The sequence below is a fragment of the Canis lupus genome, chromosome 10 (assembly GCF_003254725.2).
Source record: "Canis lupus dingo isolate Sandy chromosome 10, ASM325472v2, whole genome shotgun sequence".
Lineage (NCBI taxonomy): Eukaryota > Metazoa > Chordata > Mammalia > Carnivora > Canidae > Canis > Canis lupus.
This window is the reverse complement of record NC_064252.1, coordinates 26,409,699-26,437,427: the sequence shown is the minus strand read 5'-3', so window position 1 is coordinate 26,437,427 and position 27,729 is coordinate 26,409,699. Positions and strand designations below refer to the sequence as shown.

At 57.7% G+C, this 27,729-nt stretch overlaps 1 protein-coding gene across 6 annotated transcripts; it reads left to right on the top strand.

Moving 5' to 3' along the window:
* The first annotated feature begins 43 nt into the window (after positions 1-43).
* SYNGR1 (synaptogyrin 1) lies at positions 44-27,729 on the top strand. 6 transcript variants are annotated; one of them, XM_025459489.3, is made up of 5 exons: positions 74-214; positions 15,650-15,832; positions 17,980-18,217; positions 19,525-19,670; positions 23,960-27,729. In XM_025459489.3, the coding sequence occupies exons 2-5, from the start codon at positions 15,698-15,700 to the stop codon at positions 24,179-24,181; spliced, it is 741 nt and encodes a 246-aa protein (XP_025315274.1). In that variant the 5' UTR covers positions 74-214; positions 15,650-15,697; the 3' UTR covers positions 24,182-27,729. The 6 variants fall into 6 exon arrangements, with proteins under 6 accessions (XP_025315300.1, XP_025315271.1, XP_025315283.1 ...); XM_049115273.1 differs by lacking the exon at positions 23,960-27,729 and adding an exon at positions 21,375-21,676; XM_025459515.3 differs by lacking the exons at positions 15,650-15,832; positions 23,960-27,729 and adding an exon at positions 21,375-21,676 and having other exon boundaries at positions 44-214.

Below are 27,729 nucleotides of genomic sequence, written 5' to 3'. Positions count from 1 at the left end.
CTGGCGGGGGCCCTGGGCGACGCCGGCCGCGCGAGGCGGGGAGGGGGCGGGGGCGCCGCGCACGCGCAGGGCCGGCGGCGCGCCGAGCGGGGGGCACCGCGCGGGTGCAGCCACGATGGAAGGGGGTGCGTACGGAGCGGGCAAGGCCGGGGGCGCCTTCGACCCCCACACCCTGGTCCGCCAGCCGCACACCATCCTGCGCGTCGTGTCTTGGGTAAGGACGGCGGTGGCCCGGCCGCGCGGGCGGTGGCGTGTGGCGCGCCCGGGCGGACCCCAGGCCAAGGTGCGGCAGCCGGCGGGGAGCCTTGCGGACGGGGTGCGGGCGGCCGCCGCGCCCTCCTGCGGGGGCCGGGGCCGGGGCCGGGGCGGGGGCGGGGGCGGGCTCGGCGCCCGGGTTCGCGAGCGGCCCCCCATCGCGGTGACCTCCAGGCCGCGGCTCTGCAGCTGGCGGCTCGGGTTGCGCGGTGCCGCCGGGCGGGTCGGCGGCCGTGGGGACTGAGCACGGGGTCCAGGTGGCCCTTGGGGGGGCGGGTGGATCGGGGCGTGGATCCTCACCGGGGCACGCCGCGCCCGCCGTGGACGCGCGAGGAGGAGACGGCCGGAAACCCGGTTTGGTGGCTTAGCCCGGAAGGTACGGAGCGATGCGGCGGGGGCCGGACACCTGGCTTCCACCCGGGAGCTGCGTGACCTTGGGCCGGGAACCACCCGAGAAACGTTCCTGCGGGAAGAAGAGTTACGTCCCGAGGTGGGGAGAGGCAGCTCCTCTCTCATGCCTCAGTTTCCCGATTTGTTGAGAGGTGGGAGGAGCTACCTTGGGCTCTGATATTTACCCCCAAGCCATGACCGCGCCCCCCCCCCCAAGTACACCTGGATGCTTGTGGGGGGAAGATAGGGGAGAGGTCCTCTACACACAGGGAAGAGCAGAGAGGCCTGGTGGGGGTCAGAATTCCCCCAGCAGTAGGGGGTCCCTGCTCAGAATTGGGGTTGTGGGGGAGGAAGCTGGGACAGGACTGCCAGCAGAGAGGGAGGGGTTCAGATGGTCTGGACAGCACCCAGGGGAAGAAGGCCTGCTGCGGGAGGGGGTGCCTGGGGCTCCCTCGGGTTTCCTAGCCATTACCCAGACACCCTCACTAGAGGGTCTCAGCTCTGCAGGCCTGGGGCCTGTTCCTGTGGGCCCACACCAGAAGGGTTTAGACTGGGGACACTGGGCAGGGTCACTGTCAGCAACCCCAAGGGGCTACACCTGAGGCCAGCTTAGCCTCAGGGTGCTCAAGGTCCCTCATTTCCTGGGTTTTCAGGGTAATATTAGGGTCTGATGGGTGGGACAGCTTGGGTGTTTATCTCTGGCCTCCCAGAGAGAATGGAAGCTAACTGTCCTTTGAAAACGTTAAAACCTCCTCCTGGTGCTACAAGAAGCATGGCCTCATGTAAACCCCTTTCTTCTCACGTACCCATCAGATGGGGAGCTCATTGAGGGGGGAAGCCCCAGTGGCACCACAGGGCCTGGCAGCGGGCTGCTACCCCAGGCACATCCATAAGGTTTTGTGGCACTGAATTCATTCACCTGTGCCAGTCTCCAGCTCCCCAGAGACCCCGACTGGCCCTTGGTAGAGCTGGAACTCTGGGGGGCACCTGTCTGGTTAGGTGGGCCAGCTCTGTGCTCTGCTTCCCTTTGCCAGCCCCTGGGCCACTGGCCCAGGAGGATGAAGCCACTGGCTTTGTGAGGAGGTGTGGGCAGTTTGCCTGCTTGGGTCGCTTCTGCCTGTGATGGCTTCATTTAGTAAAGCTTCATCAAGTCCACTGGGCCCCTAGGGAAGGCGGCATGACTCAGATCCAGCCGTTAGTGCTCAGGGATCCTATAGTCCCACTGGGAAGGGAGCCAGGTTCACCCCCCGCCCCCCCCCCCCCGCCTCCCTCAGGCATGAGAGCCAGCCTAGGGGTCTCCCCAGGCCATGAGAACCAGCCTAGGGGTCTCCCTGCTGCAGGAATCAGAGAGGCATCGTGGAGGTGATAATCAAATTGGGCCTTGAAGCATGAGCAGGGTTTCTGCATGTGCATGTCAGGGTGTGGGGAGACATCCCAAGCAGAAGGAAGGAAACTAACTGCTGGAGTACCCACCATGTGCAGGGGTGCACACACGGTTACCTAGCTAGGTCCCCCACTGCATCCCTTGAAGAAGCAGGCTCAGAGGGTCCTGAGGTTACAAGCATGGAGGCGACAGACAGAGGGTTCGAACCCAAATCTTGGAGTCTCCAAAAAGCACATCGATTGCTCCCAATCCTGAAATCCAGGATTGGAAAGGATAAAGGTCATCCGGGCCAACCACCATCTAACACCCAAATCCCCCCACAGCCTTCTAGCTCTGCTGACTTTACCTTTGTGTGAGGAAAGCTTGATGAAGCTTTACTAAATCTGCTGATACAGGCTGATTGACACCTTCAAAACATAGTTTTTTTTTTTCTGGTCACAAAAGTAATGCGTGATGACTTTTGGAAAATATAAACATCACTTCTGATGGTCGCACAACAACATAAAGGTACCGTACTTATACCACCGTACAGCTAAAAATGACTAAAATGGTACATTTTATGTCATATGATTTTTAACACAATAAAAACATTCAGGAAAAAGAAACCATGTGTGATCCCACCACTTAGGGAGGCGCAGTGCTTCCTTCGAGTCTTTTTCAAAAATATGTAGTGAGCTAACATGTTTTAACATGTTTTAACACGCTGATGAGCATGTGGAAGATGCACTTGATGACCCATCCTTTGCTCTGGTGCTCCCTGGGCACCCCACCTTGGGGTCAGGGAGGCATCAGGCTTCACCTTCAAGCTAACAAAGTCTGAGCTCCAGGGCTGGGGTGACCAGTTCATCCCGGTTTGCTGGAACTGTCTCAGCTTTAGCACCCAAAGTCCTGTGTCCTAAGAGCCCTTTCGTCTCACACAAACCTGGATGACTGGTCACTCTGTCCAGAACAACTCCTGTGTTTCTTTCTCCTGGAGTGGCCCTAGCCACACGCACACGTGGGCTTGTGATTTCATGGAATTTGTGAAAGACAGATCTCATTTCTAAAAGAGGGACCCCCATCCTGTAAAGCTTCGGGGCCTCTCCAAACCTGGATCGTCCCTGGAACCTGAGCCACCGGGGCAGAAGCAGGTCCCCCGGCACCTCCTCTTGGCTTCCTCTGCCCCTCTCTGCTCCTTCCCTGCCCACTGACCCCCAGACCTGGTAGGGTGGTTATTCACAGCAGGAATTGAGCGCTTTGGTTGGTTACGTGGGGAGGGAGCTGGCGAGCCCTCTGGCTCAACTGACTGGGACCTTTCCTGCCTGGAGCCAGGAGGGAATGGCCAAGTTGGGGCAGTGTCTGGGGTGAGCTCGGAGCTGCTGCCTCTGACCCGGGTGATGCTGGCTGGGGGCCAGGAGCAGGCTGCCTCTGGGCTTCCCCACGCCCCGGCTGTGACCACCCCTTGCCTTGGTTCCCCCGGCGCAGTGAGGAGGCTGAGCCTGGTCAGAGGCATGCCAGGACTGCAGCCCATCGGTGGGCACCTTTGTTCTGGAGCCACGAGGGTGCATGGAGCTCCGGCAGGGAGCTAACTGGTTTCATGTAAAGGACCACCTTGTCTGTGGACTTTGCACTCTTCTAGAGGGTCGTCAATCTGACCTGTGGCAAAGGAATATTGGCGCTGGTAGAGGAGAGGGTTGTTGCTGTTATAATGTTCAATTTGAGCAAAACAGAATGCTAAAATGTTTGAGTTTTTGGCGTTTTCAGGGGTGATTTCTGAAGGGCCTTGGCTGTAGCACCCCAGGATTCTGTGAGTAGGGTGGGTAAGGTAACAGAATGAGGCACAGGCTGGAGGTCTGTGGGGTCCACATTCAGTGTACTCCCCGTGGCTTACTGTCTAGGTCACTGTGGCCCCAAGGTGGGGGTGGGTGGGTCTCATCTTTATCAGCACCCTCAACCATCCCAGGGAACGCTGAGTGTAAAACCTGAGCTTGCTTTGGGAACAAAGCAGCTTCGAGATGAGACCCCTCGTCCCCTCTCCCATCCAGATCACTGTACTGTAGCCATCCTGCATCAAAAGTCCGGAGCTGTGGGCTGGGTGAAAGGGGTCCAGAGTGGAGAGAGAGCCTCTGGCCAGCGCCGGCATTCAGTCATTCATTCTGCAAATGCCAAGTCCGTGCCTGGTATCAGCCTGCATGTCCCATCAGAGACGCTCTTGGTCCGGTGACACACACTCTTTGGGAGGCTTGAGACACTACAAGAAGAAAATCCAGTAGAAATAGCTGCCTCTGCCAGGGGGGCATGGAGTCATGCCCTGAGTCACCTTCCAGGGGGAGGTGACTTCTGAGTTGGTTCTGATAAAGAAGTGGGGAGGGGCATTCCAGGTGGAGAGAACAGCATGTGCAAATATCTGGAGGCGTGAGGTCTGGTTGGGCTTTAGAAATGATGGTGAGCTCTTGGGGGTCCCTGGTGCGTGAGTGAGAGTGACATCACACTCTGTGAGTGTGCTCAAGAGTGTAAGGCAGGAGGTGGCTCACAAAAGGCCTTGGATGGCAGATGCACACACTGGACTTTATCTGAGGGCCGTGGGCAGCCACGGTGACTGTCAGGTGGAGGTGTGGCTTGAGAGGGTTCGGGGGTGGGGGGCAGGTGTCCTGGCAGGAAATGCGCGGCCTCATATAGCCTGTCCTCCCAGCATCTGGCATGGCCCGTCACTAACGTGGAGCCACGTCCGTGGAGGTAGATCACATGCTCCTTTGGCGTTTATCACTAACAGGCTTGGAATCTTCTTTATCTTTTCATCTGCCTGTGGCTGACCTTTGGCTGGTCCGTCTCTCTCAGGTCTAGGACAGAGTCAGTGGCAAGGTCTTCAGGAGGCCCTGGCTGGTGGCTGAGGTCTTCAGGAGGAGTTGATTGATGGGATCCTGCCTTGGATCTTAGGCACTTCTTCATGCACAGTGCAGGAGTGTGGCAGCCTGGGGGAGCCTGGGGTTTGGTGTGGGGAGCAGGATCACCTGAGCAGGGCCTTGGATAATCCTGGCCTCTCCTCCTCTCATCTCTGACCTGCGATTAGAATGCTTAGATTTGGGGCTGACTGGAAGCTTTGCAAAGATGGAAGTTGAAAGGGCCTGCTGCACATCTGCTCCTCCCAGGTCTGTGTCATCCTGGTCGGGCGGATTTTGTTACCTCACTTTATTTTTTTTAAGATTTTTATCTGAGAGACAGAGAGACACAGAGGGAGAAGCAGGCTTCATGCAGGGAGCCCGACATGGGACTCGATCCCAGGTCTCCAGGATCAGGCCGTGGGCCGAAGGCAGCGCTAAACTGCTGAGCCACCCAGGCTGCCCTGTTACCTCACTGTAGGTGAGAAGCTGAGGCCCAGAGAGGTTAACTGGAGTAGCTGGGATCACAGCCTGCAGCTTCCCACTTCGGGAAGTCCCCAGCCACACGGGGGCAGTGCCCCGTGACCTGCTCCTACGGGGACCCCTGTGCCTGTCCACCTGTTTACGGGGAAGCCAGGAGGCAAGCCCCAGCCTGGGGAGAAAGAACAAAGGCTGGGGGTGGAGGGGCGGAGAGGAGGAAGAACCAGGAGGGAAGGAAGGGCAGATGGCAGAGCTGGCAAGGGAGCCACACTTGGCATCCAGACCAGGAGAGCCAGCTGTCCGGTAGGAGGAAAGGCAGGACAAGCCATTGGGAAGTGCCCACGGGCTGGACGCCTGAAGCCACATTCCGCAACCCCTCTGACCTGGATGGGTGGTATGACCTGAGCAAGGTGCCATGGGGTCCGGGCCTCACCTGTCAGACGGGAAAAGGATACTCAGATTGGGCTGGTGCTTCCCAACCTTTATCCTCAAAGAAATCCCACTCTCACTCCTAATGGACTCCAGGTTGAGGACTTTTGTACTGGTCAGTCTTTGGAAAAGTGATATAGTGAACCACACCCCCACAGTGCTTTCAGGGCCCCTGCAGCAGGGGGGCCTGGGCCCCAGGTCCATATATGGGAGCAGAGCGTCGGTTGGATCCTGGCACGGCGGCTCATACTCCTGTGTTTCTGAAGGACACTTCCTCTCCAGGATGGAATCATGCTCAGCCCTCCTAGCCAAGGAGTGAAGGGGACTGGGGGGAAAGGGTGGCTGTTTGGCTCCCACCGCCCTTGGCTGCCAGGCCCGAACTATTTAGAACACAGTCATCCAGAAACCCCAACAAGCCGGGGCTCTCAGCTCACGGTCCAGGGGGCAAAAAGATGTGGCCTGTGTCCCCAAGTCTTTAGCGCCACGCTGAACGCCCCTAATTGTAAATTGCTGTCACCCACCCCCCACAATCCTGCTCCCCTGCCAGCTTTCTTAAGGGAGCTCTTCTTTCTCTCATGCCTTCCCTCTGTTGAGCCTGGAGGTGGGACAGGGTCCTCTTGGCTCCCAAGGCTGCTTCCAGACCATTCAGCTCTGACTCTCGTGCCCACACTAGATCCCCTCATCTTGGGCCAGCCCCAGGTCACTCCCCAATTCCTTGAAGGCGCCTACACCTCAACATCACGCTCTCTACCACTGCCACTGCCTTCATTCCTGGTGATTGTAGCGCCCACTCTGTGATCCTGCTCCCACCCTGGCCTCGCCTCCTCCCGCAGTCCTCTCCTCCTGGCTGAGCCCCTCTCGCCAGGTGTAGCCAGGTGTAGCCAGGTGCACAGGAGGCCCCAGGTGCAGGAGGCCCAGCCCACCTTTCCAGCAGCTACATGCGCTCAAGTGGCCACCTCACTGGCTCTCTCTCATTCTCGATCCCAACAGCCCTGGGCCTGGGACCCTTGGGCTGTGCCCTCGCCCCATCCTCCCTGTCCCCCTCCAGCTGGGCTCCCCCGCAGTCTCACCCACCCGCACCCCGCTCCAGCCTCCTGCGTGGGGCACTCACCCTCCCCTGGGCTCTCTCCCATTTGTGACCCTGCAGGCCTCACTGCGGCCACCAGCGCCCCCCTCCCCCTCCTCCAGCCGCTCTGGCTCTTGCCCTTAGGCTTCTGGATGCCCGACGCTCTCCTCACCCCTGGGGGCCTTTAGATGACCTGTCTGGTCACAGTCTCAAAGGATTCTCCCTCAGTTTCTCACCTGCACCCCGCTCAGGCTTCCTCTCCCTCCTCTCCACCATCTGTGACCTCCTCCTTGCCAAATCCACTGTCGCTTGTCATTACCAGCTCTCTGAGCCCGACCTGGCCGGCAGTGAGGGGTTTATCTGTCCTCCCCTCGGACCCAGCAGCCACAGGACACAGACACGCTGTCGTGTTCTGTTTGAGGCACCTACTGGGGTGTGCTGGGGGCCTGCCCTTTGCCGAGGCCTCGCCTCATGGTGGAGGGAAATGTGGTGGGGAAACCGGTAAAAAAAAAAAAAAAAAAATACAGAAAGGAGCGCACGGCCAGAGTGAGGGGACACCCACTCAGGTCAGACCTGGGAGGTGACAGACAGTTGAGATAAGAAGAATGGGGCCAGCCAGGTGGAGAAGGGGGAGGAGGAGTTCCAGGCAGAAGGAGCGTCGTGGGAAAGGCCGAGAGGTGCGCCAGAGCAGAGAAGAGGTGGCCACCCCCGTGGGGTAAGCTCTGGGGGGGCAGAGTCTGCGTCCATTACGTCACTGTGTCCTAGTGCTAGGTGGTGCGCGGCGTCCTGTCAGGGCTCCATATGTGGGGAAACGAGGTGGGAAACTGCACCGCTCTGCCTTCCTCTTTCCACCCACCGTCCCTATTTACGGTTTCCCACCCAGCCTTCAAGGCCCAACTCAGGTATCACCTCCTCCTTGAAGCCTTTCAGGATTCCACTCCCACCCCTCACCTCCACCCTCCCCCCAGGCTTGCTGTCTCCTCCCTGCTTCCTTTGTGCCCCTTGTGAGCTGCCGAAAAGACTCTCAAAGCAGAAGGCATTTCCCTCTTTGTGTCTTTTCTTTTTCTCAAGAAACTGAGGCAGGGCCTGGGACCAGATTATCCGCCGGAAGACATTCCGCCAAGGGAAAGAAATGCTGTCAGGCAGAGACCGCATAGAGCCTTGGTTTCCCCATCTGCAAAATGGGGAGAGCAATGCGTGCCTCATGGGGCCGTTGGGGCATAAGCGGAGTCCTGCCCAGGAAGGGCCCAGACGGCGCGTGGTCAGTGTTCACGGTGCTTCATCACGGGTGGCACTGCCCCCCCCCCACCTCAGAAAGTTCAGAGGTGACAGGGCCTGGGTGAGGAAGGATGTGGCCGTGGCAGGTTGTGGGAGGGGCCACACGGGTACTCCTGCCACCGAGCAGCAGCCCAGGCCCAGGCCCGTCAAGCAGCTCTGCTCTGGGTCTTGGTCTCCCCCTGCCCCCTGCACTTCCACAGCCACAGGACAGTGGAGCCAGGGCCAGTGGGGACAGAGGGGAGCCCTCGGATCAGCAGCGAGTCAGTACCTCGGGGCCAACGGTCCGCTTGCTCAGGCCCCTGCCCAGCAGAGCCCCCTCCCCACCCCCACGGCCGAGCCCTGAAGGATGGCTTGCAGGGAGATTACGGCCTAATCCCCTGCAGGTCACATCCGAGGCTTCAGAACAGGGTGCCCGGGAGGGGAGGAGAGGAGGGACCCCGGGAGTGCCCCCGCCTGACCCCACCTCAGCCCTGCGGCTCCACAGGAGGCTCTTCAGGAAACAGAGTGGCTGCCCGGTGCCTGTCATGTGCCCCTGCATTGGCTCCAGCCATTTTCCTCACATGACCCTACGTAACGCAGGGCCCCAGTCCCCTGAAGGGGGGGGCCTTGGCAGCCTGACTCATCCCTCAAAAGCACAGCTACTTCTTTCCTCGCAGCCTTTCCCTGGGGCCCAGGAGGCAGGATCGAGGACTTTGGTAGGGACACTAGCGGGGAGGCAGGTTCAGCTCCAGGTGAGGGAGAGGACCCAGCAGCGCCCCCTTCTTAGAGAGTGAGCTCCGCATGGTCAGAGGTGTGCAAGCCGAGGCCCAACCTGCGGATGTTGAGGAGGGAATACTCCTTTCTCCTGATTCCCATGCTGTCTGTGCCTCTGCCCACCTCAGGTTTGCTGTTTGCTCCCCTTGAGCCTTTCCTGACCCTCCCTCTAGGTCCAAGGATGGAGATGTTCACCCAAAAATGAACCAGTAAAGTAGGGACACCTGCGTGTAATGGTGTTCTCAAGAAAACAAGGCGGAGTATTGGAGAATATTGTGGGTCTGGAAGTCAGGTCCGGGGGGCTTCTCTGAGTAGTTGTCTTGCCCTGAGATTTGGATGTTGAGAAGGAACCAGCAGGAGCCAACCTGGGAGATCTGGGGACCTCTGGGTATTCCAGGCAGGGGGAACAGCCAAGTGCAAAGGCCCTGAGGCAGGAATGAGCTTGGGAGAGAGCTAAAGGAGAGTGGTGAAAAAGGAGTCTGAGGGGGATCCCTGGGTGGCGCAGTGGTTTGGCGCCTGCCTTTGGCCCAGGGTGCGATCCGGGAGACCCTGGATCGAATCCCACGTCGGGCTCCCGGTGCATGGAGCCTGCTTCTCCCTCTGCCTGTGTCTCTGCCTCTCTCTCTCTCTCTCTCTCTCTCTCTCTCTGTGTGTGTGACTATCATAAATAAATAAATAAATAAATAAATAAATAAATAAATAAATAAATAAATAAAAGGAGTTTGAGGAAGGCAGGAGCCCTGGGGTTGCAGTGAGGTGGGGGATTCACCGTGGGGGGTGGAGGGGGGACAGACCAGGGGAGTGACATGTTTAAAGGGATCTCTCCAGCTGCTGTAAAGGGGATGGTGCGGGGGTGGCAGTGGACATAAAGAGACTGGGTAGCTGTTGTCATCACAAGAGGCAGTAGTGGCCTGAGCCAGTGTGGGGAACATGGGGTAATTTGAGTTATTTGGGGGCAGGATGAAGCCAGAGGCCCAGCGCCATATTGGATGGCATTTAGAGGATGAGCCCAGTTTGGACTTCGAGCTCCTGAGTGGGAGCCAGTGTGTGGATGGATGAGGGGCGCTGGAGGTCACTGGGGCTGGAGAGGTCTGATGTGAGACCAGCAGCCCACATAGGGGGACCTCAGAGCCCTCCAGGGGGCTGGACTTTACCTCAGCCTTGGGAGGGACTGGTAGGAGTTGGGATGGCTGAGCACCCGCTGGCTGCCACGGGAGGAGGCAAGGAGGCCCAAGAGGAGGCTGTCCTGGGTCAGGCAGTGTCGCAGCCTGGAGGTGGGCAGCAGCCGAGACCATGGAGTACAGGGCTACTGAGCAGGTCAGCTGGCTGCCTGCAGGGTGCGGCAGGGCCTGGGGGCTCCTCCAGCTGCCCAGTGGGAACATGTCCCGGTAGGGGTGAGATGGACAGTGCAAGGAACTGGCAAGACCAAGGGCTCCCCTCTCTACAGTTTAGCTGGGGGGAACCCAGCATGTGCCTAATGATGTTTAGAGCCAGCCTCTGGGGAGCACCCAGCAAACAGCAGTGAGCTCTGGCCCTCATGCCGGCTGGCACAGCTCCCCATGGAGCCGGGTCAGCCTGATGCCCAGCAGGGGCGCAGACACAGCCTGCCAGCTCTGGGAGCGCATGTGGAGTCCGGTGGGCCCAGCCTCTCCTGAGTGGTGGGGCAGTGGCATGGCAGGTGTCTGTCCTGGGACTTAGCTTGTCCTGGAGTTTGGGATGTGGAATTCACTCCTGGGGAGGCAGCTGAAGGTAGGGATTCTGGAATAGGTCTGGAGGGGGGGTAGGCCTGGGCTAGAGCCTGGCACCCTGCTTACCTGCTATGTGCCAGCCTGTATGGGCCGGCTGGAGTCCAGGGCTGTCTGAGCCTCAGCTTCCTTCTCTGTGAAATGGGCTAAGTGAGCCTGACTTGTGGGGATGCTCTTAGATTTATTTTTTCCTTAGAGGTTTTTTTTTTTTTAATTTTTTTTTTTTTTATTCTTGAGAGACACAGAGAGAGGCAGAGACATAGGCAGAAGGAGAAGCAGGCTCCCCACTGGGAGCCCGATGCGGGACTTGATCCCAGGACCCCGAGATCACACCCTGAGCCACAGGCAGATGCTCAACCACTGAACCACCCAGGTGCCCCTCCTTAAAGGTTTTAAAGATACTTTATTTTTATTGGAGGGGGAAAGGGGCAGAGGGAGAACAAGAGAGAATCTTAAATAGCCTCCACTCCCAGCATGGAGCCTGACACAGGGCTCGATCCCAAGACTGTGAGATCATGACCTGAGCTGAAGTCAAGAGTCAGCCACTTAACCGACTGAGCCGCCCAGGCGCCCTTCCTTAGAGGTTTTGGTGAGGATTAGGTGACATGATTTTTGTCAGGCACTCCCAGTCGATGCAGATCCCCTGCAGAGGCTGTGGGTTAGCTCAGGGTCCCCTGGAGGAGACAGACCCAGAAGTGAGTCCCAAGCAGGAGTGTGTGCAGGATCGGGGTGGAGGAGAGTTTTGAAGGGTGAGAAGGAGTTCCATCCTATTTGAAAGATGAAAAATGTAGGGAAGGGTGTCCTGTGAGGTGGGAACAGCAGGTGCAGAATTATCAAACGGCCTGCGGCTGTGCAAGTCCTGGCCACCTGGGATGGCCAAGCCAGGTCGGGGAGGGGGAGAGGTGAGGCCAGGGTGGGGTCTGGCACTTCTGGGGTCTCTGTTTCTGTCTGTCTGAATCCAGTACCCCCAAGATCCTGAGATCCTGAGGCACCCCTGATTTGTTTTTTTGAGTTTGACATAGCTCTGTTCCAACGGCCATCTGGAATCCGTTTTTAAAAAGACCCAGGATTGGATTATAAAGGCAGCAAAAAAACAGCCTTGGCCCGTTTACATTTGTGCCTTAAAAAAATTCTTTTTTTCTAGCATTTTCTTTAGTTCCAAGAAAAGAGGTTGTTTTTCCTGGGCCTTCCCAAGACCAGGGGCCTCTCCGGGACCCCGCCCCCCGCCCTTAGGCTACCCTGTCCTGTGTCTAGGGCGCTGGTTCTGCCGCCACTGACCTGTGTCCCATCCCTCTGGCAGATCCCCTAGGCCCAAGGAGTTGGGCCACAGCCGCATAATCTCCTTCTGCGGAGGCTCCAAGTGCTCCCTGCTGCAGATGCAGCCTTAGCGAGTCCCCCTGGAGGCTGCCTGACTGGGAGCACTGGGAGCCCTGGAAGCACTGGCTCGGGGCCCAGAGAGACTTGGGTCTGAGTCTGCAGCCACCCTGACCACCTGCGGCCCTGGGCAGGCCCCCAGACATTGAGCCTCATGGAGTTAGGGGTTTGCATTTTGGTCACCCCACAGATCCTGAGAGAGCCCCCCGCCCTCCCACTGTGGATAGGGCTCCAGGGAACAGAAACTGGAGGCCCATCCCTGCTCGGGGCGCTCCTTCCCACATGGGTGGAGGGACAGCAGCTAAATGGCCAAGTTAAGCTGGGCCTTCAGGAGCCTGGAGGGAGTCAGGGGACCACAGGGACCAGTTGTGTGTCCTTGGCAACGCTTCTCCTTGTGTAGACTCTCAGGCCCGGGCCAGCTGAGGCTCCCCTGCCCTGGCCCAGCCCTGCAGCCTGCAGGGAATGTGGCAGGTGCTCCTCTGTCCCGGCCCCCGGCCCCACTTTGCCCTTCCTCATCTTCCACGGCAGACCCGTCAGTAGATGCTGGTGGCTTTACCTTCCACACAAATTCAGTATCCACCCTGTCCCACGGCCACGGCCACCACTGCCCATGCCAGCTCATCCCCTCCTCACTCCCTTGGGCGCCGCTTAGCCCCCAGGGGGTCTCCCGGCTTTCACCCTGGCCCTACACACTTTTCTCCATCGTACCCAAACCTAAGTCCTATCAAGTCACCCACCTGCTCTTAGGCCCAAAGTGGCTCCTGAACTCACCCTGCCCCTGGAGGCCTTGGGGGTCAGGCCCTGCGGACCTGGGTGACAGCTGCCTCCACCTCCACAGAACATAACCTCTGCAGGTAGAAACCAGGTTCAGAGAGGGAATGGTGCCAGGGGTGGGGGGGTGCAAGGGAGGCCTGGGCGTGGGGTGGGGGAGCACTGACTGGTGGGCAGTTGGAGGGAGGTGAGGCCAGGAGAGGCAGGGGGGCCGTACACCCAGGGCCTTGACGTCCAGCCCTGGAAGCTCGGACTGTGTCTGTGGCCCACTGTGGTCTACCTGGCCTTGCCCACCCCGCCACCCCCCCACATACTCTCCCTCCCTTCCCGGTCATGCACCTCTCCAACCCCACTCCTTGGTCACCAGCTCCAGCCGGGCTCTTCCTCCCACCTTCAGCCTTGGCCTTTTCTGTTCTGCCCAAAACACGCTTCCCCTCATCTTGGCAAGGCTGGCTGCTTCTCATCTGTGCTCAAAAACTGCTGCTTCGCCTCCCTTCCCTGACCACTGCCTCCTCCCTCCCTGCATCACCACTGCTGGTGCTTCATTATCTGTTCTGCTTGTTCAGTGTCAGGCTGGCGTTTGGGGACGCTGACTCCCTGATGCATGCAGGCCCACACACGTGTGACCTCATCCATTCCTCACAGCACGCCAGTGGTTTAGGTGCTCTGGTTGCCGTGCCTTATGGATGAGGGGACTGAGAAGGCGAGTCACTTGCCCAAGGTGACTGACCCGCGAGGAGTGCCTGACCACAGAGTGCCCTGTGTGCCCGAACCATGGGATGGGGAGGAGAACCAGAGCTGGCACGGAGCATCCTCTCTCTGTGCTGACCTTGGCACACACCTGCCCCTCCCGATTCCTTGGAGGATGTTGCGATCTTGTTCCTCACCCTCCTGGGGACACACTGTCTCCAGCACGAGCCTCCTGGCCTCTCCAGGGACTCCCTGCTTCTCTCTCTCTCCCAAGAGGGCCATGTCTTAATGGTTCCTCCTCTGCTGTCCCCAAAGCCCTGACTTCCGCCCGCCTGCTTCCTCCCCTCCCACCTCCTCTGGACTGCAGAGGGGTCCATGCTTGTTCCCACCCTGATGGAGCAAATCTGTCAGAAAGTGCTGCTCAGAGGGTCTCCCTGGTGCTCTTCCTTCTTTCCTGAGGCCTCCTGAGAAAGGAGTTAACCCTTGCGCTGCTCAGGGTACTTGCTTGTGGTTCTTCCAGTGGCCCTGCAGGGAAGGTTAATTTTTGCAGAGGACCAATCTGAGGCTCAGAGAGGTTGTCACTTGCATGAGGCCTCACAGCATAAGCAGCAGGCCTAGGATTTGACTCCAGCAACCCTGTGTGACTCCTCCAGTGTCTGGAATGCCCTCTGATCAAGAGGCTTTTCCATTCTGCTGGATTGGGGATGTCCGGTGACACCTGGAGCTGGTTCTCAGATTTCTGACCTAGCAGGTTCCTGGTAGGAACCTTGGACTTCTGTTGGTGCACAGGTCCAAGGGGCTGCGTGAGTGGCAGTCTGGGAGTTGTGCTGTGCACAGGTCGGGCAACTGGGCATCAGAGCCTGCCTTCCTCTCCTGGTGTCCAGCATCTGCCTTGCTCGTCCAGATTGTCAGGAGCCCAGGAATCCCGTAGACAATAGCTGTGAAGTCAGGGTCCCTCAGGTGGCTGGAAAGACTACCCTCCCTTCAGGGCCCATGTTCTAAGGCTGAGCGTCAGCAGGTCAGGTGGGAAAGAGCACAGGCCCAAGAGCAGGCAGCTGGGGTTCAAGTTCAGCCTGTACAGCTGACAACAGTGCCACCTACTGTTTCCGAGAATCGGTTTTCCTACAGCCAGCAACTCCCAGCTGCACGACTTGCCCTCCGCACTTGCTGGGGTGACTGTGAGGACACAGAGCCTGTGACGGAGCCACGCTGAGAGCGAGCATGCCTGCATGGGGCTGGACTGTGGCTGTGCGTACACACTCAGGTCTGGATTGGCAGAAGTGTGGCTCGGGCCACCGTGGCCCACCTGCATGCTCGTGATTGAACTAGGACACAGCCCCACAATCTTAACCTTTTTTTTTTAATCGCAGAAAAATTCACGCATTTGAGAGTGCACAGCTCAGTGGCATTTGTGTTGTGCAACTATCCCCTGTCTAGTTTCAGAACTTTTCATCACCCAATAAAAGACACCCCATGCTCATTAAGTAATCACTCCCCATTCTCCCCTCCTGCAGCCCTGGAAACCTCTGGTCTGCTTTTTGTCTCTGTTTTGCCGATTAAGGTCACAGTACTTAAAAGAAGTCATGTCACATCCACCTTGTGTGTTTGACTCCTTTCGCCTCTTTTTTTTCACCTGTTTTAAGGTTCATCCAGTTGTAGCATGCATGTGTTTTGTTGTTTGTTTGTTTTTTAATGACTGAAAACTATTCTATTATGTGGATATACCACAACTTGTTTCTCCATTCATCTATCAATGGACATTTGGGTTAGAATTCTTCTTTGGAGGGTTACATTGAAAGCCGAGAGACCCACGGGGGGCTAAGCGGCACCCAGGGGAACGAGGAGGGGCTGGGTTGGCGCGGGCAGTGGTGGCCGTGAGACAGCGTGGGTGCTGAATTTTTGTTAGACTTCTTCTTAACATACAGTGTCGTGAACCAGTGGTCTCCAAACTTTTGGTCATGCTCTACTTTAGGAAAAAACATTTGAATCAACCCTTGTGTTAAATGTAGACGTTTTTGTTTTATATACGTCACTACTATACCAGCAGCTCCAGTATGTTACAAAACCCACATGAAATATAGACATCTGAAAAGAAAAAAGAAATAAAGACATCTTGGGAGGATGAGATTCAAAAAATAATAATGCTTCTCATATTTTTTTCCCACACCTGCCACAGAGTTACTGCCTATCGTGAACATTAGCTGAGGATGAAAATGGGCCTGAAATGGTAGTTTCTTACTTTAGCAAAATTGGAAAATACAAAGAAGTGAAAACAGACCATAAAAATCCCCAGGACACACCCGAGGCTCCACTTGTTGAGTCTGGGCCTCGTCACCCTCAGTTTCAGGGGAGGCAAAAGGTAGGAGGAGAAAGCATGAACTTTTTTTTTTTTAAGATTTTATTTGTTTAGGGGCACCTGGGTGGCGCATCTGGTTAGACATTTGCCTTTGGGTCAGGTCATGATCCTGGGGTCCTGGGATTTGGCCCCATGTCAGGCTCCCCGTTCAGTAGGGAGTCTGTTTCTCCCTCTGCCCCTCCACCCTGCTTGTGCACTCTCTCTCTCTCTCTCTTATGATCAGCACACACAGCAGGGGGAGGTGTAGAGGGAAAGAGACAAGTAGACTCCCCACTGAGAAGGGAGCCCAACATGGAGCTCGATCCCAGGACCTTGAGATCATGAACTGAGCCAAAGTCAGAGGCTTAACCGACTGAGCTACCTAGGCACCCAAAACCTGAAATTTAGGATCTGTGCCCTGGACTCCAAAAACTTACCAGTTTTTATGACTCTAGTAACATTAATCAATACTTGCACCTTAACTGTCTTATCTGCCAAATGTCGATGATACTGATGGATTAGTTAACTGTTGCTGTATATTGAAACATCCCAAAATGAAGTGGCTTAAAACAACAGACACTTGCCATTTCCTAGTTTCTGATGTCAGCACCTGCTCAGTCACTGCCACAGGGTCCCTCATGAGTTACAGGGTGCTGTCAGCCAGAGCTGTGGTCTTATCTGAAGGCTGAGCATGGATCCGTTTTCAACTTCACTTATGTGGTGCTGGCAGGACTCAATCCCTTATGGGCTGAGGGGCTCCATTCCCTGCTGACTATTGGCTGGAGGCCTCCCTCAGTTCCATGCCATGTTCCATGCCTCTCCATAGGGCGGCTCAAAACATGGCCACTTCCTCCATTAGAGTGAGCAACCAGGGAGTGGCAAGATAGGGTAAGCAAGGTGGAAGCCAAAGTATTTGTAATCTCCTCACAGAGATGTTATCCATCACTTGTTTGCAATATTCTGTTGGTTAGGAGTGAATCACAAGGCCCAGCTCACACTCAAGGGGAAGGAGGTTGCACAAGGGTGTGAGTACCGGGTGATGAAGTCTGGGAGCCGGAGCCATCTTGGCTGGCTGCCTACCCAGCTGCAATAGACCTGTCACAGAGGGTTGTTGAGTTAACTGAGGTCCCACCTGCACCGCAGTGGGATAGTGCACGTCGCTTTGTAATTGGCAGGATTGTGACTGGTGTTACTTTTTTAAAAAATTAGTGTATTTATTTGAGATAGAACGAGAATGAGTGGTGGGAGGGGCAGAGGGAGAAAACTCCATGCATACTCTCTGCTGAGCACAGAGCTGGCCACAGGGCTTAATCCCAGGACCCAGAGATCATGACCCAAGCCAAAATCAAGAGTCTGAGGCTTAACCAACTGAGACACCCAGGCGCCCTTACTTTTTTTTTTTTAAGATTTATTTATTTATTTATTTATTTATTTATTTATTTATTTATTTAGAGAATGCACATGCATGAGAGTGTGCGTGCGTGCACGTGAGATTACATGAGCAAGGGAAGGGGCAGAGGAAGAAAATCTGAAGCAGACTCTCGGCTGAGCCCCCGGGAGCCCAGTGTGAGGCTCAGTCTCCCAACCCTGAGCTCATGACCAGAACTGAAATCAAGAGTCAGATGCCCAACCAACCCAGGCATCCCTAGTGATACTTGTTCATTTATCACACCTTCCATTTGCAGGGCCTGGGCAACAGGGAAGAGTTGGACCCAGGGACAGGATCTGGGGCTCCACAGAGGGGTGGGGAGCACAAGCTGGGGCTGGGCAGGTCCATCTCCCAGAAGGGCATGACACCACTCAGGAGGCCAGGTCCAGTCCCGGAGGAATTTTGGTGTCAGGGTGCAGGAAGACCTCTCAGGACCTGGGTGGGGGAGCAGTAGGGCCGGACCTGTGGTCAGAGGGTCCTTAGTGCCCAAGGCTGAGGAAGGAGGTGATCGTCCCCTCCTGTGCTGTGCCACCCTAAGCGAGTCGCCTGCCTTCTCTGAGCCTTCCCGCTGAAATGCATGCTTAACTGCAGCCCTGTGGCCATGTGGGGTGAAGAGGGCTCACTGGGGCAAGGGTCGGGGCAGGCAGCAGGCTGCCCAACCGTATACCCTTCTCCAAGCCCAGGGCTGGCTCGAGGCCCGCCTGGACCTCACGCCCGGCCTGGCCTGTCCCCACCCTGACAGGTGTTCTCCATCGTGGTGTTCGGCTCCATTGTGAACGAGGGCTACCTCAACAGCAACTCGGGAGGCGAGACGTTCTGCATCTACAACCGCAACCCCAGCGCCTGCAGCTACGGTGTGACCGTGGGTGTGCTCGCCTTCCTCACCTGCCTGCTCTACCTGGCCCTGGACGTGTACTTCCCGCAGATCAGCAGCGTCAAGGACCGCAAGAAGGCCGTCCTGTCTGACATTGGGGTCTCAGGTGAGTCCCCCGCCCCAGTGGGCGCCCCCTGGCTCCGCAGAGCCTGCCGCGGGCCGTCCTCCCACCTGCCTTCTCCTGCTTTCCAGATGAGGAGGCGCAGGTGGGTGAGGGGACCAGCAGGGGTCACGTGGCTGGCAGCAGGGAGTGGGGGGAGCGGGGGTGGGCCCGAGTCCCTGGAACAGCCCTCGGCTCCCCAGCAGGGAGTGGACAAGGCTTCCTGCCCTTCAGAGGCCTCTCTGGGCCACCTCGGGGGAACCATGCGACAAGTGACGCAGGGCTGCTGGCCTTGCGCTGTCCAGGCCCAGGGAGGGTGGGGACCTGACATGACCTGCTGCCCCTGTCCTCCGGAAACAGCCTTTGGCAGAGATGACCCGACCTCTTTCCCTGCGAGTTCTGAGAGTCTGATCACTGGGTGCTTTGGTTGAGGGGCAGGGAGGTCTCGGGTCTCACGTCTCTGGCTGAGACCCCACACACACCCCCAGTACCGGGCCTGAGACTCTCAGGATGAGCCTGGCTGACTGTAAGCAGTGAGGCCAGTCCCTGAGACTGGAAAGCTAGAATGACACGAATGGTTCTCAAAGTGTATTCCACGGAGCCGCTGGGTTCCCCAGCAGTGCCCATGTGGGAGATGTTGGGCCCTAGACACCCCAGCCCTTTGGCACACACGTTATCTGAGCAGCTCTGGGGAGACTCTGGGTGCCCACAGAAGATCTCATTGCCACGAACCTCCCCCTGCTAAACTCCCCAGGCCTCGGCTCTAGAGGTCCCTCCGTAACCTCGGGCTTTGGGCTTTGGGAGGCTGCAGGCACAAAAGGCAGTGCTCAGACCGCCCCCCCCCCCGCCCCCGCAGCCTCCTTCTACCCACTTCTCTGGGAGGCTGCAGTGGGTGGGTGGGCTGGGGCCTCAGATCTGTGCTCCTCCCAGAATGCTGCAGGGTGGTCTGCGGTCCCCAGGCAGGGATTCAGCTGGGAAATCTGTGTTTGGCTGAGATGACAGAAATGCCCGCCCAAGCTGACTGACTTTTTTTCTCTGTTTCTCCTGCCTTCCCTCCCCTTACCGCCTCTGGCTCTCCCCGGGGCTGCTCCTGGCCTTGCTGTCTGCACGGCCGACCCCTTTCTGTGCCGTCTCTCCCACTCTGCGTCTGACCCACCTTCCCTCTGCTCCCCTCTCTGCCACATCCCTGCCCTTGCCTCTCCCTTTGGGGTTTGGGGAGCATGGGAGACGTGCTCCCGAACCTCTCCCTGTTCCTCCCCACTCACCCTCTCTCACACCTGGCCCCTTCTGCCTGGCCCCGGTGGACACCCCAGCCTTCTGGGCCTTCCTCTGGTTTGTGGGCTTCTGCTTCCTGGCCAACCAGTGGCAGGTGTCCAAGCCCAAGGACAACCCGATGAATGAAGGGACAGATGCGGCCCGAGCCGCCATCACCTTCTCCTTCTTCTCCATCTTCACATGGGTGAGTACACGGCCCACCCCACCATACACCCGCACTCGCCCACCCCAGCCAGGGTCCCGAGCTGGTGGCCTGGTAGCTGAGCTGGGGACTCCATTCTGCTTCCTGGGGCCCATACGGCCCCCTGTTTCTCTCCTCGACACTCACATGAGCTGCTTCCTGAGGAAGGAGGCTCTTGCCAGTGCCAGCAAGGACAGTCACCTAGGGCCAGTAGACCCGCACTTTGGCACAGAGCACCCCTCCAGTGATCACAAACGTCCCTCCCAACCACTCTGGCAGTTGGATCGTGGGCGTTTACTATAACCTGTTACAGACACAAGCAGGGACCCAGACGGGAAGATATGGCTTTGCAGTTCCGAGGCTGGGAAGGAGCCCAGGCCTAGGCGTCAGGAAACCTGGGCCACATCGTGGGGTGGCCTCCATCTTCCCATCTGTAAAATCAGGAGATTGAATTTGGGGAGGGAGGGTGTCACAAACCCAGATGCCCACGGGGCAGGTGGGCAGCATATGAGGAATGATGAGTGGACCAGGTGGCAGGTACCTACCCCAACAAAGGGCACCCTCGACCCCTGTTCCAAAGCAGAAATGGGGATCCACACAGGCCAGGTCTCCTGTTTTCCAGAGAAGCCAGAAGTCTGAATTTCTGTGTGAAATCTGATCTTTATGTATCAGTAATTTATTCAAGTTAAAAAAAAAAAAATACTGTGTGGGTCAAAGAATGTCTCTGGGCCCAACTGGCCAGATGGCACCTCTTCCCCTCTGCAGGCTCCGGACCAGGCTGGGCCCCTTCCCCACTGGTTCCAGGCCGCCTTGATGTATTCTCTTATCATCTCCCTCCTGCAGATATCTGGGGTCACCTTGGCTCCAGGCTCCCATCCCAAGGCTTCTCCCCCCACTGCGCAGCCCCTTCCTTGCTGGCCTTCCGGCAGTCCTGGCTACCACCTGTAGCGAGGAGCCCCTGGGGCCCATCCTGCAAAGCGAGCTACAGCCAGCCCTCCCTGTCCCCCTGCCCTCCAGGGCTTGCCCTGCAGTGACTTCATGCTCTTTTTTGTTTGTTTGTTAAAGATTTTATTTATTTATTCATGAGAGAGAGACAGAGAGAGGCAGAGACACAGGCAGAGGGAGAAGCAGGCTCCTTGCAGGGAGCTCCATGTGGGACTCTATCCCAGGTCTCCAGGATCACGCCCCGGGCTGAAGATGGTGCTAAACCACTGAACCACCCGGGCTGCCCAACTTCCTGCTTTTTGTGAGGGCCCCTGAAAATCCATTTTCTCTTGGGCCCCCCTACCCCATGCAATATTAGGAGCTAGAATCTGGAAAGCACCTGTGGTTCAGGCCCCAGCTCACCAGCTGTGGTCACATCAGCACCCCCCCCACCCACCCCCCACCCCCCCACCCCCGTGTCCTCAAGGCTGGGCTGGGGGAATCCAGTGACCCCAGGGCATCTCAGACCAGGTGAGATGGTCCCCTTGTGTGGGGACCACCCAGCCCACCCAGCCCTGCAGGGACAGGTTTGGAGGTGTGAGCCCTGAGGTGGGGGTGGGTTCACACAGGAAGAGTGGGTGATTGGACATCAGGACTTCCAGGGGCAGGTCCCAAAGCCCGCCTGACAGGAGCCCACTGGCCACTGAAGCCAGCCTCCCCTCTGGCACATCTGCCTCTCCCCAGCCCTTCCCCACTGGCCTCACCCCTGCTCTCTCCTGGCAGAGCCTGACCGCAGCCCTGGCCGTACGGAGATTCAAGGACCTTACCTTCCAGGAGGAGTACAGCACACTGTTTCCCGCCTCGGCACAGCCATAGGCCTGCCCGGCTTCCACAGGCAGGGCCGCCCTGTATCATGCCCAGTGGCAGAGTGTGGGGGCGGCCTGCTGCCTGGAGCAGCCAGGATCAGGGCGTGCAGCGCAGGGGAAGGCTGGCCTGCGAAGCCAGTTCTGAGTCGCCACTTACTCATCTCTTGCCTCCTTTATGTTTCACCTGTCCATTCATTCAGTAAACATTTATTGAGCTGTTTTGTGCCTAGTGATGAATCAGACGGGGTCCTTGGCCCTAGGAGCCCACAGGCCAGAGAGGGGAAGACCAACAAAATTTCCCCCCAAACAGACTGCCGGGGGCTATTGGAGGGTTGGAGGTGGCTCATCTCTGGGCTGCCAGGGTGCTGACTGCAGACACAGTGTGAGTCCCTTGCTGCAGCGTGAAGGTTGACCTTACGGTCCCCATGGAGGCTGGCTGCTAAGGGAGGCCTGGCCGAGGACGTCAGAGGCTTCCTCACCTGGCTCTGCTCTCATATGCTGTGTGACCCTAGGCAAACCCCACATCCCTGAGCACAGTCCACTACCTGATGGACCAACCTCTCAGGGCTATTGCGTGGATGAAACAAAGGCTGGCACAGGGCTTGGCACAGAGATGCTCAATAAATGTAGTTCTTTCATGCATTCATTTATTCCCAGGAGTCAGACACACTCCCATAATCCCTACTCGGGGGGCAATTCTCATACGGTGAGTCTTTGTTCTTCCAAAAGACTCTGGCCTCCCAATTCTACACAGCCTCCAGCTGCCTGGGCAGGAAGCTCCTATCCCTCCACTCTCTGCAGGAGTTGAGGCGGTATGAGAGCAACAGGCCCCCAGGGTGACCTACAAAGAGAGTGAGCTTCCTAACACTAGAGGCATACCAGTGCAGACGGCTTGCTGCATGGGGGAGTATGTCCTGCTCTGAAGAAGCGACGCCAGGCGCACCACCAGGTCCCTGGGCTCTGAGCAGAACTCCCAGCCTCCCCTTTGCACCCCTGTCCAGCAGGGTCCCCTGCCCCCCAGCCCCTACCAGGCTCTTGTGGCCTCTTGCACTGACTAGCCAAGGGAAGCCTGATTTCCTCAGCTGGATCCCTTTACGCCTGGTCTGCCTTTCTCGGGCTCCTGCACTGCTTTACACGGCCGCCATTCAGGAAGGGCTGCCTGAGCTCAGAGCTTTTACCAACGACACAAATCAAAAGCCAGTGCCTAGTCACTGGGCTTCTGGAACTTTCTAGAATTAAAATGCCAAGCCCACTTCTCCTGCCTCTCACCAGATGGCCTTTTTGGGTTCCTCGTTGGTTTATTGCCTTCTCAGGGGTCTGATGAAAGGGAAGGAGATGAGGAGGGCTGTGGCCTGGAAAGAGGCAGGACCTCTGTGTTCAGGTCTGGGTTCTGGCACTAAGTCTGCCGTGAGACCTCCCTTAACTGAGCCTCAGTCCTCCCGTCCCAAGAGTGGGTATGTGGAGCATTAGCATCTTTCCATCTCGGATTACCCGCTGAAAAGATCTTTGGAGAAGGCTTTCAATGTAAACCTAAAAACTATGCTTTAAAATCTATTCCCTAGCTTGGTGTGGTCATCATCATCCATAATAACAATGTAGTAGCTGTTCCTCAAAAAGAATTTCTCACCTACGTACATACGCTGTAGACCAGTCTTTCCCCTACAGGTCAGATAAGGTTGGCAAATGCTGCTTGCCATAGTTTTCCCTTGGGGATCCCAGCATACATGAATCAAGGCTCTGACAAGTCCTATGGTCTTAAAACTTATTTTACTCCCAAACTTGTTTGACCAAGTGTTTCAGTTAGAATTAAGTTCAGCAGCGAATGAAATTGTAAGTAGCAGTGGTGTAAATGAAGCCCAGGTGTGAGAAGACAGCCCAGGACTGGCCGAGTGGCTCCAGAAGTCTTTACAGTGACCCGGGCCTCTTCTGTCCCTACAGTTCGGCTCATGGACTTCGTGGTCCCTGGTGGCAGCTAGAGCTCTAGCTGCCACATCTGCGTTCCAGGCGTCAGGCCAAAGGGTAGGACGAAGGACTGGGGGCGATTTGTTGGCCAGAACTTAGTTACGTGGTTACACCCAGCTGCGAGAGAGGCCGGCTTTGAGGAGATACCAACTGTTCTCTGTCCCACCAAAAATTTTTTTTCCCCGTGCCGCATAACAGCCCTGAGAACACAGTTTGAGGAGGATGTGGTGGCCTTTGGGCTACACTCCACAGCGAAGAACTTTTGGTGATGCATAGTGACCGCTGGGGATGGGGGACACGGGGCAGGTGACTTCTGAAGGTCCTTCTGGCTGGATGGACAGGGTGGCTCCAGGTGTGTGGAGGGCTGGCTGCAGGACAGACTGGCCCTGGGTCCCGCTGGGTTTCATCTTCGGTGCTTCGAGGATATTTAACCGCTATTGCCTGTGTCCTGTGAACTAACTGCCACTAACCCGCTCTTCTTGTCTCTCCTCTAACCATCCCCTCCCGTCTGTCCTTGTCTCCGCCGGCCCCCATCCCCAGGCGGGCCAGGCTGTGCTGGCTTTCCAGCGGTACCAGATTGGCGCCGACTCGGCCCTCTTCTCCCAGGACTACATGGACCCCAGCCAGGACTCCAGCATGCCTTACGCCCCCTACGTGGAGCCCAGCGCCGGGCCAGACCCTGCTGGCATGGGCGGTACCTACCAGCAGCCGGCCAACGCCTTTGACACCGAGCCCCAGGGCTACCAGTCGCAGGGCTACTGAGCTGCAGTGACCACTTACCCCTCGCCTGTCCCTGTCCCAGTCCCAGCCACCCCCCGCCAGCCCCCCCTTTCCCCCTGCCCACACCCAGACCCTGCTCCCTCCCAGGCTGCCCTGCCCAGTTTTTCAGCAGCCTCTGGGTTGTTCCACTGGGGTCAAGGGCAGCTCAGTACGGGGTGGGGCAGTAAGGTGTTGGGGGTGCATCTACATGTGTGTGCAAGTCTGTCCAGCAGGGGCTGGGGGTGTTTGTATTCATCGATTGTGTCATGGAGCATTCATCGAGTGCCTACTGTGTGTCAGGTATGTGCTTGACACCAGTGGTGAGAGACAGATGGTCCCAGGATGGGGAAGGCGAGGTACAGAGGAGCCCCACTGGTACCAGAGGTGGGAACTGGTGTGAAAGATAGACCGGGACGATGCTGGGAAGGTTTGGCTCCAGGGTAGGTGTGAACAGGTACAGGTACACATGAGTGCTGGGGTTGTCTCCATTTTATGGTTGAGGACACCAAGGCCCAGAGAGGTCAAGGCCCCTTGCCCAGGGTCACTCAGGCAGCCAGTAATAGAGTTGGGGCCAAGACTGACTGCAGAGCACCTGCTGGCCCCTGTCCTCCCTGCCCTCCCCATCCCGAGCCCAGGGCTCCACTGTCAGTGCTTCTGTCACTCTGGGAGGGCTTGGGGACCTCAGCCCATGAGATACCCTGATTCTGCTGCAAGCCAGGGGCCTGTTCTGCTCTGCTGCTCCCCATGGTGGGACAGCCCTGCCTCCAGGCCCCCTCCCCACATCCCCTCAGCCTCTCCCTCAACCCCTCCAGGGTGGGAGGCCAAAGGGGCTTGCCTCACTCGCTCGTCTCCCCATGTCTTGCTCCGGGCTGTGCGTGCCCCACCGGGAGCTCAGCACCCTCTTTCTGGCCTCCCAAAGGACTGACCATCGTCCTTGCCCAGGGCTGGGTGGACGGGGAGGCCCAGAACAGAGAGCGACAAAGTGGCAGAGCTGGGCTCACTGCCTGGGTTTCTTGGCTCCAGCCACCCAGCAGGTGGCCCAATTCCCTGCCCTGTTCTTGTGACCTCCCAGGAAACAGAACTGATCCGGGACACTGTGTCATCTTCCCCCCAGTCAGGGGTAGCCAGGGGGCTCAGGGGCTGGAACAGCCAAGGACGCAGAGGGGCCTTCCACCGGCCTTCCAAGAGGCCTGATGAGCAGAGAGGGCAGGGGCTCTGGAGCCAGCAAGGCCAGCCTTTAACCCGTTGCCATGAGACAGACTGCTCCCAGGATGAACGCTGAGAGCCCCTGGCTCGTGGTAGGCTGCAGTGGAGACAATAGCAGGTGTCTCCAAAGGCACAAGGACGGTTGGGGGCAGGGAGGGACTCTTGCTCAGGTGGGCTCTTTCCTGAGCCTCAAGGGATGGGGAGACCTTAGAGAGAGAGGTGTGGGGAGACACGGGGCCCCGCGTCCACTGTCCAGCCCCAGGGGGTCGCGGCTTGGCACCGTGCTGGATGTTCCCACCACCAGCGCCCCGTGCCCTGCCCCTGAGAACCCTCCGAGGCAAGGGATACTCACTTGCCTGTTGACTCAGCAGCTATCCTGTGCCAGGGACTCTGGAGACATGCTCGCTGGCCATCCGGAGATGAGCCCCATGCCAGCCACTGTACCCAGGGTCCACCAGAGGGCAGAGGATGAGGCGCCCCTGGGAGAGGCCAGGAGGATGGGTAGCAGTCAGCACAGCAGTGAGGGAAGGAGAAAGAATTTCCTAGGTAGAGAAGTAGCATCCCTCCCCTTAACAGAAGGGGAAACTGAGGCTCAGGAAGTGAGTGTTAAGGAGCTAGCAGTGGAGCATGGATCTGAATTTATGCCTGTTCCAGGCCTCCCGAGGGGCAGCCGCAGCAGGAGAGAACCCCAGACAGCTGAGCAACAGCTGGTTGTTGTTGACTTCAGTTTTCCACATCTGGGGAAGGGGCTCTGTGGTGTCTGGTGCCCCCCGCACCACCCCCCCCCCCCGGTGGCCCAGGTGGAGATGGGATGGAACCTGTACCAGACCAGGTTTTGGAAGCAGGGAAGAGTGTGGGCAGTTGTGGGTGTGCTGCTGGCAAAATGAGTTCTGTGCCCATACAGGACGCTGAGAGCAGTCCTTCCCCTCACCCACTCCCCACCAGACACCTCCCCTGCTGATGATCACCAGGAGACCCCAGGGTGCTGCCCATCGGTTCTCCCTGGGAATGGACCAGCTGCTCGTGAAACTGAGCTGGGGGGCAGGGTACCACTTACGCTTCCCCCAACCCCTGGGTGTTTCTTATAGACTCTCCCTGCCACCCGAGACCCGGAGACTTTATAGGACCCCTGCCAGGAGTGAGGGGCACAGAATCTTCTCACTTTGCGTTACTCACTCGACCTGGGGTACAGCCCAGACATGATCCCACCATCAGGCAGGGTGTTGGCAGGGGCCAGCCAGTGATGGAGTGAGAAATGGAGAGTGTGAGATGTGGGAGGGCGGGATTCGGCTGAGACCCAGGGCTCCTGACGCCCCTTCCGGGAGGCCAGTAGGGATGTCCTGCTTCCACTGGCTGAGGACAGCCCCCCAGGGGCCCCAGACTTAGAGCCTGTGCTCACGGGCCAGTGGTGTCCTCTTTTCTCTACCTGCTACTTCCCTCTGCCTCTCCCATGCTTCCAAGGCTTTTTTTGGAGAATCCCCCCCTCCCCCATGGCCTGACCTTGCCGAGTTTGGGCTCCCTCCTTCCACCAAGCACAAGCGAGGGCCCAGGAAAACTGGGTTCCACACAAGTTCAGACGGCAAGGACCGTTAGAGATGGTAGAGTCGGCCGGGAAGACAGTTGCTTGTCCACAGTCGTGCACCAAGTTAGAGGTTGGGGATCTAGGTCTCCTGCCTCTGAGTTAACACTCATCCTACACAGTCACAGGCTGTCTGCCTGGATGTGACCTCTGGTACCTGGCGGTGTGACAATCGATGACTAATTCCCCAGGGACTGGCATCCGCTCCCCTACTCCAACCTTCCCTGGTGGTTTTTGATCTTCAAAGACTTGGGGGTCCCAGGCTTCCCCATGTAACCAAGAGCCCCCACTTGTTAGCCCTGGAGGGCCCCCCAACCTTGGCCCAACACCCCTTTGATTCTCTAAGGAGCAGGAAGGGGAAGCACCCCTCCCAAGAGTTTGTGGGAGGAGGGGCTGATCCGGCCATCTCCCAGAGCTGAACCCTTGGTGTGACTCTCCCCATCCCCTGGTGCCCACAGCCCTTGTCTGGGTGTCCCCGCCCTCCCGCAGCGTAACTGCCTGTGTATAGTATAAATATATATATTTTCTATATATAAGATGTATAATATAAGGCTCCATAATTCTATCTATGTGTGTGTGCGTGCGTGCAGTGAATGGCGGTCCCCATCCTGGGCCCCTACTCTGGACTCCCTCACCACCTGGTTAAGTCTCAAGAGTGAATCCAGTGGCCCCGCGGCACCCTCCTTTATGACATCTGTCCATTTGTGGTGAACCAAGTGAAGGTGGTGACTTCTGGTGACATAGTAATAAAGTGAAGACAAACCCA

What these genes read in the sequence shown, in the direction of transcription:
- SYNGR1 (XM_025459486.3), top strand. Translation starts at nt 116, where the DNA reads ATGGAAGGGGGTGCGTACGGAGCGGGCAAGGCCGGGGGCGCCTTCGAC. An exon ending in CGGGCGGACCCCAGGCCAAG is followed by an intron (nt 284 to 17,979) that starts GTGCGGCAGCCG and finishes CCACCCTGACAG; the next exon opens with GTGTTCTCCATCGTGGTGTT. An exon ending in TCTTCTCCATCTTCACATGG is followed by an intron (nt 19,671 to 23,959) that starts GTGAGTACACGG and finishes CCCCATCCCCAG; the next exon opens with GCGGGCCAGGCTGTGCTGGC.